This window comes from Oryzias latipes, chromosome 6 (assembly GCF_053564925.1).
Source record: "Oryzias latipes strain Hd-rR chromosome 6, Olatipes_Hd-rR_3.1".
Lineage (NCBI taxonomy): Eukaryota > Metazoa > Chordata > Actinopteri > Beloniformes > Adrianichthyidae > Oryzias > Oryzias latipes.
In genome coordinates this window covers 6,252,125-6,267,919 of record NC_136242.1, presented here as the reverse complement: position 1 = coordinate 6,267,919, position 15,795 = coordinate 6,252,125, and the positions used below count along the sequence as shown (strand labels likewise).

The 15,795-nt window shown below is 43.9% G+C and overlaps 1 protein-coding gene across 5 annotated transcripts in view; it reads left to right on the top strand.

Moving 5' to 3' along the window:
• The window catches only part of carmil2 (capping protein regulator and myosin 1 linker 2), an 82,781-nt gene that overhangs the window by 43,613 nt on the left and 23,373 nt on the right, over positions 1 to 15,795 (top strand). For all 5 annotated transcript variants that reach the window (XM_078948321.1, XM_023955527.2, XM_078948319.1 and 2 more), the window contains 3 exons: positions 1,762 to 2,282; positions 11,340 to 11,443; positions 14,848 to 15,655. In XM_078948321.1, the coding sequence (XP_078804447.1) occupies positions 1,762 to 2,282; positions 11,340 to 11,443; positions 14,848 to 15,655 (1,433 nt within the window). The remainder of the gene's footprint in view (positions 1 to 1,761; positions 2,283 to 11,339; positions 11,444 to 14,847; positions 15,656 to 15,795) is intronic.

Genomic DNA, 15,795 nt, shown 5'->3' with positions numbered 1-15,795 from the left:
CGACCACACTCAGGAACCATGTTGGTGGTTTAACCCCCCAGTCCAAACCCTAATGCTGAGTGTCAAGCAAGGACCCATTTTTAGAGTTTGGTATGACTCAACCCTGGATTCCGTTTATTTTATAGGAGTTTTTCCTTATTGCTAAGGGGGGGTCTAAGGGCAGGGATGTCCGTTTTAGTTTAGTCAGTTTGTTAGTTCAATTTAGTATTTTCCTATTGAATTCTATGTATTCATGATCCTTTTGATTTTAGGTTTTACCTTTTCAATTACCGATACGAAGCCCATCGAGACGACTGTTGTTGTGAATTTGGGCTATACAAATAAATTGAATTGAATTGAATTAAATTGGATTGGAACTCACAACCTTCCAGTCTCAGGGCAGACACTCTACCACAAGGCCACTGTTAAGGCTAGTATGACATTTTCAGTTTATTGTTCCACTCCGATCATCTTTTGATCTATCTTCCATGCATTTCCAGCAGTTTCTTAAGTATGATGATGCTGCTTTAAGGCCAAAAGCCAAAAACTTGTGTTGTTTTCTGAGACATAGTTTCAGCAAAGCGACAGTAGTTCATTAGAATTTACCCCTGGGGGGGGGCCGGGACTGTTGGTGCGGTGTGAGCCTAGCCTGATTTCTCATCATCCCATTTTTTACACTGTTTCCCGCTAGCTTACAGCCCCTCACACCCCAAGCTAACATTAACCATGCAACAAATATGGTGATTAGTATCAGATCCATCCATCCGTCCAGTTCTGATCCAGATTCCAGCTCAGACCAGGAAAACACAGACGTTCATGGACTGTTGGTCTGACAGTGGATGATCAGGATGGAGCAGAGCAGGAAGCTGGTGACTCGCTGACTGTAGGACGTACATCACTGCTACAATGTTGTTGTTTGTTCCTGATTCACAACAGTTGGATGAAAGAAATATTCAGAAATGCAATTTTACGGTTAATTTTCTATGTCTTCCATAATTAGAAAAATGTTACAAGGACAGATACTTTATCAGATACATTTAAATCTACTGAGAAGTAAAACATAAGATGGAACATGATGACAGCAAAAATTCAATGACAGCAGACAGAGGGACAACAAGGATCACAGCCGTGGAAATCAGCTGTGTAGGCTGAAAACATAACCTGACCTATGACGGAGAACAGAAGCAGGAGTGAAACAAAACAAGAAGAACACAAACAAAATAGCTTTAGCAGAACCAAGAAGACCCAACCAAACGTGCTGATCCTCTCACCCGACCCGTTCAAAACACTCTGGCATTGCTCTGTTTGGCTAACTGGAGCATCGCCTGGTTACTTTCAGACCAGTGACTTTGACTGTGGGGTGGAGGAGGGGATGAGGGGGAAAGGAGGAAACACCCCATCACCTCCGCTGCTGTGAATGAAGCTATAACCTACATGAAGCAGTTCTTTGACATGCCAGGGTGAGGAGAGAAACCCCCGTGACTCCTGCCTTGGTATCTGAGCTGTCTGCAGCAGTTTGGGTTGAAGGAAACACGGTGAACAGACTGAACGGCTGGAGCCTCTCGGTTGGACTGTTGGCTCTGCAGGACAGGAGGATGACTGAGCTCGTCTGTGCAGATCACATCCATCTGCTGCCTCCAGCATGCATGCGCGCTCTTCCCAACGCCACTACCCACACAGATGACACTTATTATGCGTTTCACAGGAGCTCCTCCTCCCTCCACGTCTGTGTCTCCTAGCCCCCCTGTTTCTCCTCCTAGAGCCATGTTGTTTGATTTTCAGGTCTGTTGGAGGCCGACTGGGAGCAGCAGAGCAGAGGCAGTAGAACAGAGAGGCAGAGGGGAGGGGGCTCTGCAGAGGAGGACACCTTCCCGCCACTGCTAACGGCGACCTCACTGCCACTCAAATCCTCTAGTCCCTCCCCTTCCCCTTTTACTTCCTTGTCCCCCTCCCCCTCAGTAGAGAGAGGAAGGAGGTGGATGGAGGGGGAGGTGGTGCCAGCGGATGCTGCAGAAGCACCATCAAGAGTCAGAGGAGCATCGTTCATCCCTCTCCCCGGTCTCCCTCCTCTTTGCTCCATCTCCACTCGAGCTCCACTGGGGGAGGAAAAGGGGGAGGTAGCTGACTTCCAGAGGAGAGAGTCTCCCATCCGCGGCCCCAGCCCAGGCCCCCTCCCCGGCGCTGGATTCCCTGCTTCTCCTATGGAGCCTCTACCCTCCCAGGGACAGACGCTGAGGCACTACACCGCCACCCGACCACGACCACGACGCACACACACACAGCCCCCCTCTTCCAGGCCTCAGGTAGGAGCGCACGGACAAACACACACCAGTACACACAAACCAACAGAAAAATGCAGCGGCAACAAGACTGCAGAGAGGAGGGAGACGAGGGCAAATGGTACAAATGAGCCTCTGTCTATCTGTCTATCTGTCTGTCTGTCTGTCTATCTATCTATCTATCTATCTATCTATCTATCTATCTATCTATCTATCTATCTATCTATCTATCTATCTATCTATCTATCTATCTATCTATCTATCTATCTATCTATCTATCTATCTATCTATCTATCTATCTATCTATCTATCTATCTATCTATCTATCTATCTATCTATCTATCTATCTATCTATCTATCTATCTATCTATCTATCTTCATTATCAAGGTATGACTGGGGGCCATTTGTACCATTGCATCTTCTGGCTGCATGAAGTCACATTTGATGCGTGTGTGTCGGAGCGTGTGTGTGTACATGTATGTGCTGGGAGTGGTATTTCCTGATTTCATGGTGATGCCCCCCTCCCCCCATCTGTGTTACTTGTGAGGATGCTCTCTCAAACTCAATTATTCATGTTTCTACATTACCTTTGTCCATTCTTACCACCTTTACTGAGAAAATGAAAACACGTCTTTCCCGTGTGAGTGTGCATGTATGCGTGTGCACGTGTTTGTGTAAACACTCTTCTTCTCCAGGAAAACCTGGTTTTGCCCTAGACACCTTGGTACAGTCCACAGTTCATTACAGTGAAGGAGAAGAGTTGTTTATGATGACGACAGTAGGCCTCCCCCTCACAGAGTGAAGGATTGTGGGTTGTGCTCTGTGTAGATAACTTTTCACAGAGGTCAGAGTCTGATTGGCTGGAGGTTGGCTTAGCCGTGTTGGCCTTAACATCATCCCATTTCTGACACCATGTGTGAGTTTTGTCATTTGGAGGAGCAGAACAATCACATTCACTTTCTCAACACTGAGCCTGTTTACACACATTTCTTCTTGAAAAGTAGCCCAGATGGCATTTACTCATGTTCAATTGATTTATTTTGCTGTTGTACATCTGCACGTGTGCAAATTCCACACAGGACACATTATATTCAATGTGGTGTTACGTTTCCATCCGCTGATAATGTGGAGAGATCAGGTTTATTTATTTTAAAGTGCTCTATAAAACCTTGGGTAAGTGCGTCTCCATGTCTGGGTTTCTGAAATCATTCAGACATTTTTTTTTTACTTTCTGCTGCATCTGAACGATGGCGCTTTCAGTAGTACTTCTGTCTCTGTAACTCAGTGTGATGATTTGCTGTCCCACATTAGTCCAAGGAAGAAAAAATAAAAGCAAGAACAGTATTTTCTTGTTGCAAATAAAAAAAATAATTATTGTAAAGTTCAGAAGGTGAAAGGTCAGATTCTGATTCTGAAGATCCATGTTATTTTTTGACGGCATGTTTTCTTCTGCGTTGCTGTCAGTGTCCACTAGCGGTTGAAAAAGAGACTTAAGGCCCATACACACCGGGACGAATATTCGCCAGCCGTTATTCGCCAGCCTTTTTCGCCTCGTTTTTTGTGTTCACACCCAGGCGATTTTCGCTGACGATGAGCCGAGCGAACATGCAATTTCCTTCCCTGACATTAGATGGCGCTTAATGTAAAACAGAAATACTCCTGTACACAAGGTGGCGCTGCGCAACTTTACACTTCTTAAAGTCGCTTTTCGCTCAGAAAAACAGAGCAAGAATTTACGCGCTTGTCAGAATCATACAAAGAAAACATGAATATTTCGAGTTCGGGGATATTTTAGAATGTCCGTCATTATTTCTTTGCGGCAGTGTAGATGCAACTCGGCGTCTATCTTCTTCGCTGGTATATGTGCTCAGCAAGGCAGTTTTGTGTTTGAGCGCTCCCAAGTTGTGTTTTACTATAACTTCAGAAGCTCCAGACACGTGTGCAAAAGCGCCATTCTGATTGGTCGAATAGATTTCGACGCGTCAAAAAAAAAAAAACGAACCCGAGGCGTTTTTTTTTTTTTTGACGCTTTGACGCGTGGCCTTTTTACGCGTCGGTGTGCACGCTCTCATTGGTGCCCTTTGTTTAGTCACGAGGCGTAAACGTCGGCGAAAATCGCGCGCGAAATTCGTCCCGGTGTGAACGGGCCTTTAGTGAGAAAATAATGGAAAAAAGAGCCTATTTATGTCAACCAAAGGTGAGCTGACAATTAATTCAGTAACTCTTTTGGGGTTCTTGTTGGACAGTTTGACAGTTGACCTCATCTATGTCATTGTGCCTTTATTTAACGGCTTGACTTTTTATTTTAACTGTAAAGAGACGATTTAAAAAGATTTAAACACTAGGGAAAAATGCATGCAGACATGAAGACTTGTCAGTCGACCCTCGGTTCATATCCCATCATGAAAAAAATCTTCTGATCCTTAACTGCTCGTCAATTTATTGATGCATCTGTGCTCCAAACCTTGAGTTTCATCTCTTCTCTGCTTGTTTTATTGTTTTGGGTCTCATGAGTCCCATGAGGAGCCTTTGGAGTTCATGAATAGACCCACGTTTTCTGGTTGGTGACCAGAAACCCTGACAAGGCACAGAGATGTTTCTCAGAACCCTCACACATCCTCAATGCTGCCAGAAATCATCTTTTGCTTGAAGAAATCTTTTCTCTGCAATGTCCTTCAACAGAAAAGCTTTGTGAACTGGTACCAGAACACCACCAGGCCCACAGCTGTTTGACCGGCTAAGACCAGTGTGGTCCTGTAGGCGTAATCATGAGCCAGGCCGTTGACCTTGTCAGAAACCCCTTTTGTCAAAAGCTTCCTGCTGTGCATGGCCCCACATGCACACTGGCTCTAAGCTCAGATGTGGTTAAGGTGATCGTCCTGAAGGGTTCTTCTGAGCTTCACTCTGTTCTCTGAGAATTTCACATCATTAATGCCATACCCTTTAGCTCAGGGGTTCTCAAAGTGCAGCCCGGGGACCAATGGCGGCCTGCGGGAAGGTTTTTTTCTGGCCCTAAATAAATCCTAATTGATGGTTATTACTGTAAACCAGCTGTATATTGTATATGTCACTGCCTCTGCGAAAGGCAGTGACATAGAAATAGTAGAAATGGACTCAGAAAGAGAGCCAGAGCAGGTTCCTTTGAGGAAAAATGTTGTGTTGGCTGGGAGAAAAAGTGTTTTCAAGCTAAGTGGACAAATGCTTACTGGATAAAGTCATGTCCCTTATTTGTAAGCAGATAAATGCAACCTTCAAAGTATTCAATATAAATCGTCACTATGTTGCAAATCATAAAAACTATGACAAATTTACCAGCGAGGAGCGCACCAATGAGCTCCAACAACTACTAGGAGGAGAAGCTGGGACAGAAGCTAGTAGCTACGCTGTGGCTTTGGAAACGGTCCGGCGTAGATAGCCCTTCAGTGACGGGGAGTTTGTAAAAAGAATAAATGCTGAAAGGAGCTGACATTGTTTGTCCAGAGCTAAAGAAATAGTTCGAAGAAATAAGTTTGTCAAATGATACAATTACTAAACAAGTAGAAAATCTGGGCAGCAACCTCCGACTGGGAAAACATCTGGAGGGCCTGGTTAACTGTACAAATGACATTTGGTCATTAAAGTTATTAAAAACAACTTTTTCTGTTTATCCTGTTTTTTCACCAAAATTGCCCTCCAGTCTAATGTCAAGTTCCCTAAGTAATTTGACCCTCTGCGACAAAAACTTTGAGAACCTTTAGCTGGATCGGGTTTAGGACTGCATGAACTTTGTTTTTACTATATAGCAAAAAAAAGACTGAAAAAGGTTTCCACTTTGAAAATCCAACAGTTATGTTTTAGTCCGTTTGACTAATGTCTGGTTCCAGCATTAACTGATCTGGAAAAAAAAGAGCAAAAAGATGCTCCAACCCTGACTCAGTCCTGTGATAATGCAGCCCCTTCTCCACATATTTAGTCAGGTTTCTGAACCCAGGGCTGCTGGGAGTGGCGCTTCATGACGGGCTACTGTGTCGACTCCCACCATCACTTTGTCTGGGGGTGTACTGCTCAAGAGCTAGGGGGTGGTGAGGGAATCAGCGTTTTTCTTGCTAGCATCTGGGTTTCAGTTTGGGTTTTGATGAGAAAGGGTCATTTATCAAACCAACTCAGCAGAAGTAGCTGTGTATGCAGAAGTGTGTGTGTGTGTGTGTGTGTGTGTGTGAGCTGTAGTTGTATTGTCTACATGTTGAAACGTTTGTGTGTGAAGATTTTTGGAGCCAACAGGTATGTTTTTAACATTTGAGTACGTCTGTGGACAGGGCCCGCCCCCTTTGACTAACATCTCAGTCAAAAGGGGCTGGTTACCTTGTGAGTGGTTTATGGTGAAGGTGGCCGACTGGTCTGAGTGCTGGTTGGTCCATATGAGGTCTTAAGTCTGAGGCATAATCATCTCAACATTTAAAATCATTATGTAGACAGTATATTTGTAAGTACAGTGTCCTGTGTGTGTTATTCCAGAGTTCCAAGTTGCAGAGATGGTCCAGAGTAGCCACGACCATCCCTAAAAATATATATGCCCTCTTAACCACCATTCCTAGACAAGACCACGCTTTGATTTTATGTTGGTCAAATCGGTTAACTTGCGACCAAAACGAGACCACTGCTGTTCAGATTCAGAGCCTCTACCCAGACTTCTGCAGGCTCATAGATGTTTGGAAAACAGAAGGAATGTGTACAGGGCTCAAGACTGCGACCAAATGGTCGCATTTTGCGACCAAAATTTGAGAGTGTGCGACTGAATTTTACATCCAGTCGCACATGTGCTACCAGTAAATTTGCCTCCCCCACCCTCCGTATTTTTTATACATTAAACGTGGAAGGGGCACGTCAATGATCAATGAAATGAGCAATAAAATATTCAATGAGACGCGAGCACACACGAGCACACACTTGCGTGTCATTGAGTGATGCCTGTCTGTGAGGCGGCCACTGCGTGTGAGAAGAATAAAGAATGGTCACTGTAAGTGGCTAAATGCGTGGAGGGGGAGGGGCCTAGAGATAATCGAGCGCGTATTAACATCTGTGGGAAGGAAACGGAGACAAATATCATCACAACCTGATATGTGCGTCTGAGCTATGAGCAAGCGAACAATTGATTCGTTCTTCCGACCTGCGGCTAGTGTACCAGTGCCAGAGTGTACAGCAGGGGTCTCAAACTCGCGGTCCGCGGGCTATTTGCGGTCTCCAAGATGATATTTTGCGGCCCCCGCCTTAATACGAAAGTTTAATGTTAATGCGGCCCACCAGTTCTATGAATGACACCTTTTCATTGTCATGCGCGGAGCTGTTGAACCAACCAATCACAGTGGGGTAAATGACTCTTTGGGGCGTGAAAATGACCGGGCTTGAAAGCAGAGGAACATTTGGGCAGGAAACCTGACAGCCCCCTCCACAGACCACATTAAGGAGTTCCTTACTTTACTTTTTAGAACGTATTTAATTGCTTGTAATTTTCTAAATGCATGCAGTCCGAGCTGAACTTTTTTCTGGGCCGCACAGACCCGGAGGAGGGTTAAGGTAATGGTTAGGCGCCACTGGCGGCGTCGTATCAACCCCGACCAAACTGTTCTCATGCACGGCTGTTACGGCAGCACACCGCTCCTGCGGGAGTCGGGTCAGCTGAGGAGAATAAATGTCCCACACCTACATGCGTGACAGCTAACGGGGCTTGAATTTTAAACACGTGCGAGCAACAACAAGATTTAGTCTTAGACGCACCTAAAATACGTGTTGAAAATGCAACGATAGACGTGTTTAAGATGAACCAGCGCCAGGCCTGGATCGTTGGGGGGGGTTGAAGGTAAATCTGTAGCCAGACTGAAGGAGAACAGGAAGTTGGAGTTAAATTTAGTTCAATTTTATTCTTAATATTCCTCTCCCCCTTAGTATGATCTGTGTTATTATATATTTTCTATTTATTGGAATGTTTTGTAATGTATGTAGCCTTTTTTTAATCAATTGGTATTTTAAATTATTTTAAATGATCACTAAACTGCAAAAACCATCAGGACACATGTCCCATAATGCATTGTTTTGTAGTCATAAGAGCAACTTTCATTCAGTTCAGTACTAAATTTTCAGCTGCGTTCGGTAGGTTGGGGCCTTGCTGCTCCCGCCCGCTTCTCCTGATATTTTTGTGATGATTGACAGGTGATGTTGGAGCAAAAACAAAAATATACGTCTCACACCAGGTGATCTGCGCAGCGTTGCGTCCACCTGGGTGATCTCAAACACCCTTATTGTGCGTCTTGGCTGCACTTATTTGCTGTCACCAACATACATTTCCATCAGTTTTTGAGCCTCTCTGATCTCAGGTATCTGTATCGATTGTTCTGATCTCCAGTGAACAGCGCTCGTTCTTTTACAGTTTACCTTCGTCTGTCAGTTTACCTTGTTGTTGCATCTTCAAAAGTGCAGATTAAAATGTGACACTGAATTTGAAACAGCACATTGTAATTTCTGCATCTATTATTAAAGTATTTATTAGTAAAACAGTGGAAATGAGTAGATTTGGTTTGCATGTTGATTTACGGTATGCGCCCCTACATTTTCTGGTTGTGCCCCTAAATTTTCAGTTGGGGGCCACTGTGCTCCTAGTGAAAAAAGTTAGTCTGGAGCCTGGTGTAGGTCTGAGTAGTTAAGTTAACCTCTTTTTCCAACGTATGGAAGCCTATTTTAAGCACAGTGTTTTGTATATGTTGGACCTGACAGCATCAATGAGAGTTTTGCATGTGTTGTGGTCAATCTAAAGATTATGTGTATTTTTGTATTCTGTTGTTGAAGATAGATTTTTATATCATCTACGTTTGCAGACTTTCTGCAGAATACAAATCAAAACAAAAGGCAGATTGCAAAGATTTATTTATATTACTTTTTTTTTTTACAATTAAACTTTGCGTTGATTAAAACAAGGTAATGTGAAGCTGTTGGACGTGGTCGATCAGCTGTCTTTCATCGAGGTTTGAATATTGTGCTCAGCCATGTCAACTTTAAGCCCAACCCCACCCCCACCCCCACCCCAAAATGATCTTAAGCATACCATTGGTGTCCATCTGACGGGATCTGGGTGCTACTGCATGAGAAAAAGCAGTGGAGAGGAAGACACAAACACACGTGACGTGTTTGATGACAGAAGAACATGACTTCTGCTTCTAGGAATGTTTGTTTCAGCACATGTTCCAGCCACTCCGTGTCTCAGGATTACCAGATGTGTGGACAGTTTTTGCGTACACAAGAAAAGGTGTTTTCTTTGTTAGGTTAACTGATTCCCAGCTCAGACGAATGTTTAACGTAGCACCAGTACAATGGTCTTTGAAAAATAACAGAGGCGTCCTGCTGCACTCTGAAGCAGACCTACGCTGCACGAACTCAGTGCAGCTGTGATGAAGAGGTGTGTCACGACTCCAGCAATGTGCAGAAACTGCAATAAGAGGAATGCATTTAGTCAAAGTCACAAAACAGAGGGGAAACGCATTTGTCCTCTGTTTAAGTGCAGCCCTCAACATCTTTAGAGCTTAAGAACATTTTTTTAAATTCAATTCTTATAAATGTTCGTTTTTATCCCAAATAGTAGTGTATGCACTATAAGATGTTGCTCATGAATGGAGGTACACAGGTTTGTGTTCAGCTGTTGGTGACCTCCAGATCGGGTCTGTTTGAAGGGAAACAGAGCCAGAACAGAGAGCGACCTGTTGGCACCAAGCAAAAAGGGACAGGTGGCGGCAAGGAGGAGGTGCAGACCCATGCAGAACAGTACATTTTCACAGACCTCACCACTGTGGAACACACTAGGTGCAGATCTTCACTGCATTTTTAAAGAATGTTTTCCTATCCTCACCAAACTGTTTTTCATTTCACGCTTTTTAAGCCTTTGATAGTAAACAATATCCATGTATAATCATGATCTACACTGTTGGCTGTTCAGACCTGTGAATTCACACCAGGCTGTACACACATTTATGTTTGGCACACATTTAGACAATCTTTACAATGGAGTCCATGAGAATTTGTTCATTGTCTTTGGAAGAACTGCAACAATTCCTGGTTTGTATCAAACTCCAGAAGTTGAAGGTAGGGGCTTGGTGTTGGTAAAGTGCAGCACTTTTTTTGGGTAATGTGGTCAGCAGCTGCTGGTGGTATTGACCAAAGCCATCCTACAGCTGGATCGCTCTCACTTTCACCGTTAAGCTCTTTGGATTCACTTTGCTTCAGACACCAGTAAGCAGGGATAAGCTGGGTTGAAGGTGGGTCTCACATACCCTAATGAAGGTTTTCAGTCTGGGGGAAACAGTGATTCTTCCACACATTACAGAGCAGAATCAGAATCAGCTTTATTAGCCAAGTACAGCGCTTGTACAAGGAATTTGTCTTCGGTGTCTTGCTCTCGTGCAAACTAGCAAGGCATGAGAAAGTGTGAGGGGGTAAGACAAAAAAGGATAAATAATAAAAAAGAAAGTAATATAAGGTAGACATAGGAATAAATAAACATAACTAAATAAAAAAAAATGAATAAGTAAAATGCAGCAGTAGTTCTGGTGTGACAGTTCTGTGGTCTGGAGTCAGGAGTTCATCAGAGTGACAGCTCGGGGGCGAGTGGTTTTGGTGTGCGTTGTCCTAAAGCACCGCCCTGACGGGAGGAGGCTGAAAAGGCAGTGAGAGGGGTCTTCACGATTCTGCCAGCCCGCTTCCTGACCCTGGATTGGTACAGGTCCTGAATGGAGGGAAGGCTGGAACCAATAATCCTCCCAGCAAATCTGATATTTTCTGTAGTCTTAGCACAGAGGAAAGTCAATTTTAAATTTAAATTATTTATTTATTTCATTGTGTTAGTCTGGTTGACAGATAATATTGCAGGTTTATGTCAGCTTAGTCAGACTCTCTGTCCATATTTATCCCACCATCTTGTGTGTTTTGGAAAAACATTTAGTCCACATCAGGCTAAAGCACAAAACAGTTTGTGAGTTAAAGCATTCCCCATCATCTGGCTAAGTAACACTACAGGTGAACAGTTTCTTATGGTCTGCTGTTCACTTGTGTTCCTGCAGGAGGCGGCGTCCAAGGAAGACAATGAGTCCAGCGAAGTGATTGGCAGAGTGGATGAAGGAGTGGAAGAATTCTTCACCAAGAGAATCATCCCTGACTATGCACTGTGAGTTCAGCCAATGTGCACAAGCACAGCCACCCATTACACACAACTCATTCATTCATTTTCTATACCGTTTATCCCTTTCGGGGTCACGGGGCTGCCGGAGCCTATCCCGGTCACTATGTAACAAATGCTAGCAAAAATTAAGCTAAAATAGCAGCTAAGCATAATCTCAACTCTGGAAAGGTGGAGCAAAAAACTTTCTATTCAGATGAGCCGATGAGATGGGAGGGCTGCTTACTTCACCAATCTCATTTCCAAAAGCAGAGGTAATCCTAAGGTGCTATTCAACACCATTCCACCTGCCGTTCCCATCCATTCAAATGATGACTGTGATAAGTTTTGATCATTTTTTATTGAAAAAGTCAGATCTGTGAGAAGCTCTCTGTGTCAGACAGCTGGTTCTGGTTCTGGTCCTAGTCCACCTTGGCCTGTGATTTTAGACACGTTCTCAACTGTCTTTCTCCCTGAGCTAGCCAGATTAGTTGGCACAATGAAGTCATCCTCTTGCTCTCTCGACGTGCTTCCTACATCTCTGCTCAAATATGTCTTCCAGTCCATGGGTCCCTGTTTCCTGTCAATAATTAACTCATCCTTGCTGTCTGTTCAAGTTCCTGAGCACTTTAAGAAAGCTGTTGTCCTTCCTTTCCTTAAAAACCTAGACTTGACCCCTCCCTCTTGAGCAGTTATTCATTTCCACCAGTAACCTTCCATTCATGTCCAAAATTTTAGAAAAAGTTGTTGCTAACCAACTTACAACTACTCTGGACAGTCATGGCATTTTCTATCAGTTTCAGTCAGGTTTTGGCAGAGCTCACTCCACTGAAACAGCCCTTCTCAGAGTCACTAATGACATCCTGATGCAGATTGATGCAGGAAAATGCTCTGTGCTACTGTTACTGGACTTGACTGCAGCCATTGACACTGTTGACCATTACGTCTTATTGGACAAGCTAGAAAACTGGGTCAGGGTCTCCGGTTCCGCTTGAAACTGATTCTCCGCATATCTGACTGGTAGATCTGATGTTCTTTGATTTTCAAAGTTTAAGTCCTCTTCTGCATCCCTCACTTCTGGTGTCCCACAAGGCTCAGTTTTGGGACCTTTATTGTTCATTTGATATCTGCTGCCTTTGCAGCATATTTTAAGCTCTTTTAATGATATTTCTCATCATTTTTATGCTGATGATATTCAGCTATATGTGTCTTTTAAACCGCAGGATGTTTTTAAAATCCAGATTTTACGCAGGTGTCTGGATTCAGTCTGGTTTTAACATCCAGAGCTCTTAATAACCAGGCATGTTGAAAGGTGCTATACAAATAAAGTTTATTATTAGTTTATTATTATTATGAGCCAGTGATGCATCACTAGACATGAGCAAAGCCAGTGACAGTTAGCCCGTGGAGGGTGCTACAGTTGCCAGTCACTAACTGTTTCTAAGAAAAAATACTTAAAAAATAAATTCTTCATCAGCAATTTAAATCTTCCATGTTTTGAGTTGAGGAAACTGCTGTCTATAATAAATACACTACTCAAAAAATAAAGGGAACACCTAAACAACTTAATGTTACTCAGGTCAATTACAAGTCTGTGTCATCAAACCTAATTAGGAAGCAACACTGACTGACAATCAATGTCTCATGTTTTTGTCCGAGTGGAACAGTCAACATGTGGAAAGAATAGCTGATCAGCAAGACACCTCCAATGAAGGAGTGGGTCTGCAAGTGGTGACCACAGACAACTTCTCTGTGCTTATGCTTTCTGGCTGATGTTTTGGTGACTTTGGTGAATTGTCACTCCAGTAGGACCATGAGACGGAGTCTACAATCCACACAAGTGGCCCAGGTGGTGCAACTCATCTAGAACGACACATCAAACCGAGCTATGGCAAGAAGGTTTGCCGTGTCTGTCAGCATAGTGACTGGAGGAGACAGGCCAGTTTATCAGGAGATGTGGAGAAGGCCGTAGGAGGGCAATAGTTCTGCATCAGGACCACTACCTCCTTCTGTGTACAGGAGGAGAAGCACTACCAGAGCCCTGTAAAATCACCTCCAGCAGGCCACAAATGTGCACATGTCTGCTCACACTGTTAGAAACAGACTCCATGAGGTGATATGAGGACCAGACGTCCACAGGTGGAAGTTCTGCATAAAGCCCAACACTGTACAATTTGTAAAAAAAAATTATTCTACCTTTTTATTTTGGACAAGTGAAAACAAGTATAATATAACAAAATAAGACAAAAATTATATAAAACAATAAAATTATATAAAACAAGAAAAGACAAAATTATATAAACACAAGTCCAAAAGGGAGCGAGAAGAAGAAAAATCTTATAAACTTTCACCCCCTTTACCTTAAGTCCTTACTTTCCCAACTAAACCCAGTACTCCCACCATCAAAGTCCAGTGCCCTACCCTACCTCATTTCCAAAAAACATGCAAATGAATAACAAAACGTATTCTCAAAGTATACAGATTTACAAATACAATACATATTTGATAGAGAACACCACAATTGGCAAATTTGGAGAATTCTCAAATACAGTCATTGGTGATCCTTTAGTAAAATATAAATTTATGCATTTTCTGTTGGTAAATATACTTTATTCAATATGACATCACAATGTTTGAACTCACAATGACACCCATGACAAGCGTTTCTTTGCTTTTATTCTTTCTATGAACAACAACAGTTAAGCAGAAAGCTGTCGCAGATGCCAAACAGCTCTACATTTTCTTTGAACAGTGTCTATTCCACATGTGTCAAACTCAAGGCCTCACGAGAGCATAAAAGTTTTTAATTTCTTAAAATAAAAAATAAAAATTGGTGTGTAGTTATTCATATTTAGGGGGAATTGGACTTGAAATCTTGGATTGGGCAACTATACTTTAGGACTTAAACACTGACCATATAACCTAACCTGACAGAATCATATTTAATAGGATTTATGCTAAAGTAACAAGAAAACATATGTTTTCTATTTGTCACTTTAAAAAGTTATAGTAAATAAATAGAGTAATTTAACAATAAGGAGTTGTTTACTTGTTTAGTTACATGTATAAGTTATATCTGGCCCTTCGAGGACAGCCACTAAAGTGATGTGGCCCTCGGTGAAAATGACTTTGACACCCCTGGTCTATTCGGTTGCCATCGACCTGAAGAGGCACTTTAAACAATGTTGGAGCAGGTTTGTGATGTTTGAAGAGAACAACAAGAACTGTGTTGTCAGCGCACAGATACAGACACTTCCTGGGCTTTGGTGGAAGCGAGCGTTTAAACGAGGGGGGGTGTTTGTTTCTGTGTACCCCTGCATGAACTCTCCTCATTTCCTGAGCATGTGACCTGTAGTTGTAGTACTGAGTGTTTCTTTTTGTTTGTTGCTCTTTCTGCTGTTTCCCTGCTGCAGAAAAGGCCGATGGGAGGAGTCAAACCCTGCCCAAGCCTCTCCCTCCGAGTCAAGCCTCACCTTCTCTGCCTCCCCCCCATTTTCCTCCTCATCTGACGTCATCCCCACATCTACTGTAACCGCTGTCACCTGTCCTCCTGTCATATCTCCAGACACACCCCTTACCTCTCCTGACGCTCCTCCCCCTGCAACCTCCTCACCTTGCCCCACCTCTGTCACCACCTCCACCACCCCCACCTCGGTACCCACAAAAAATATCAAGAAAAAGTTTGGGGATTTCTTCGCCTTCAAGAGGCCTCGAGCCAACCGAGCTGCAAAGGCGAGCGGGGGAGAGGGAGGAGCTGAGGGGGTGAAGGTCAAAAGAACCTCCATTGCAGACCTTATTCGACCCCTCCGAGAGGCCAAGGAGAGGGACAAGGACAGGGGGGCAAGGTCAGTAGAGGATGCTAACCTTTGTAATGATGCCATCATCACAGAAGGAATCGGCGCCGGCAGTGCAGGCGGTGCGGGGGGAGTGACAGCACCTGCAGAGACTTTACCCACGACCATGCCTCCAAGGAAGACCACGCCCTCCCCTGTCACCATCACCACAAGCCCTGACATCCCCTCCACTACACTCCCTGGCCTGGACAAAGAGGGAGCTGCTGTGCTGAGCCTCCCTCCGCCTGAGGAGGAGGTGCAGGCAGGGAGGAAGCTGTCCGGAGAGAGGAGGCTGAGAGTGGCCAAGAGACTGCGAGAAGGCAAGAGCCAAAGCCTCATTCTGCTGACGGGGTCAGAGCCGGAGGACAAGGACAACACGGCCAGCAAGGTCAGGGAAGCAGTACACACACATGTACACACAAGCACATGCACACATACACATGCAGGCAAACACACCCAAACAGCAGTGAGCTGAGGTTTGAAATGACACACAATGATGAACAAAACTACCTAAAGCCAGGTCCGTTC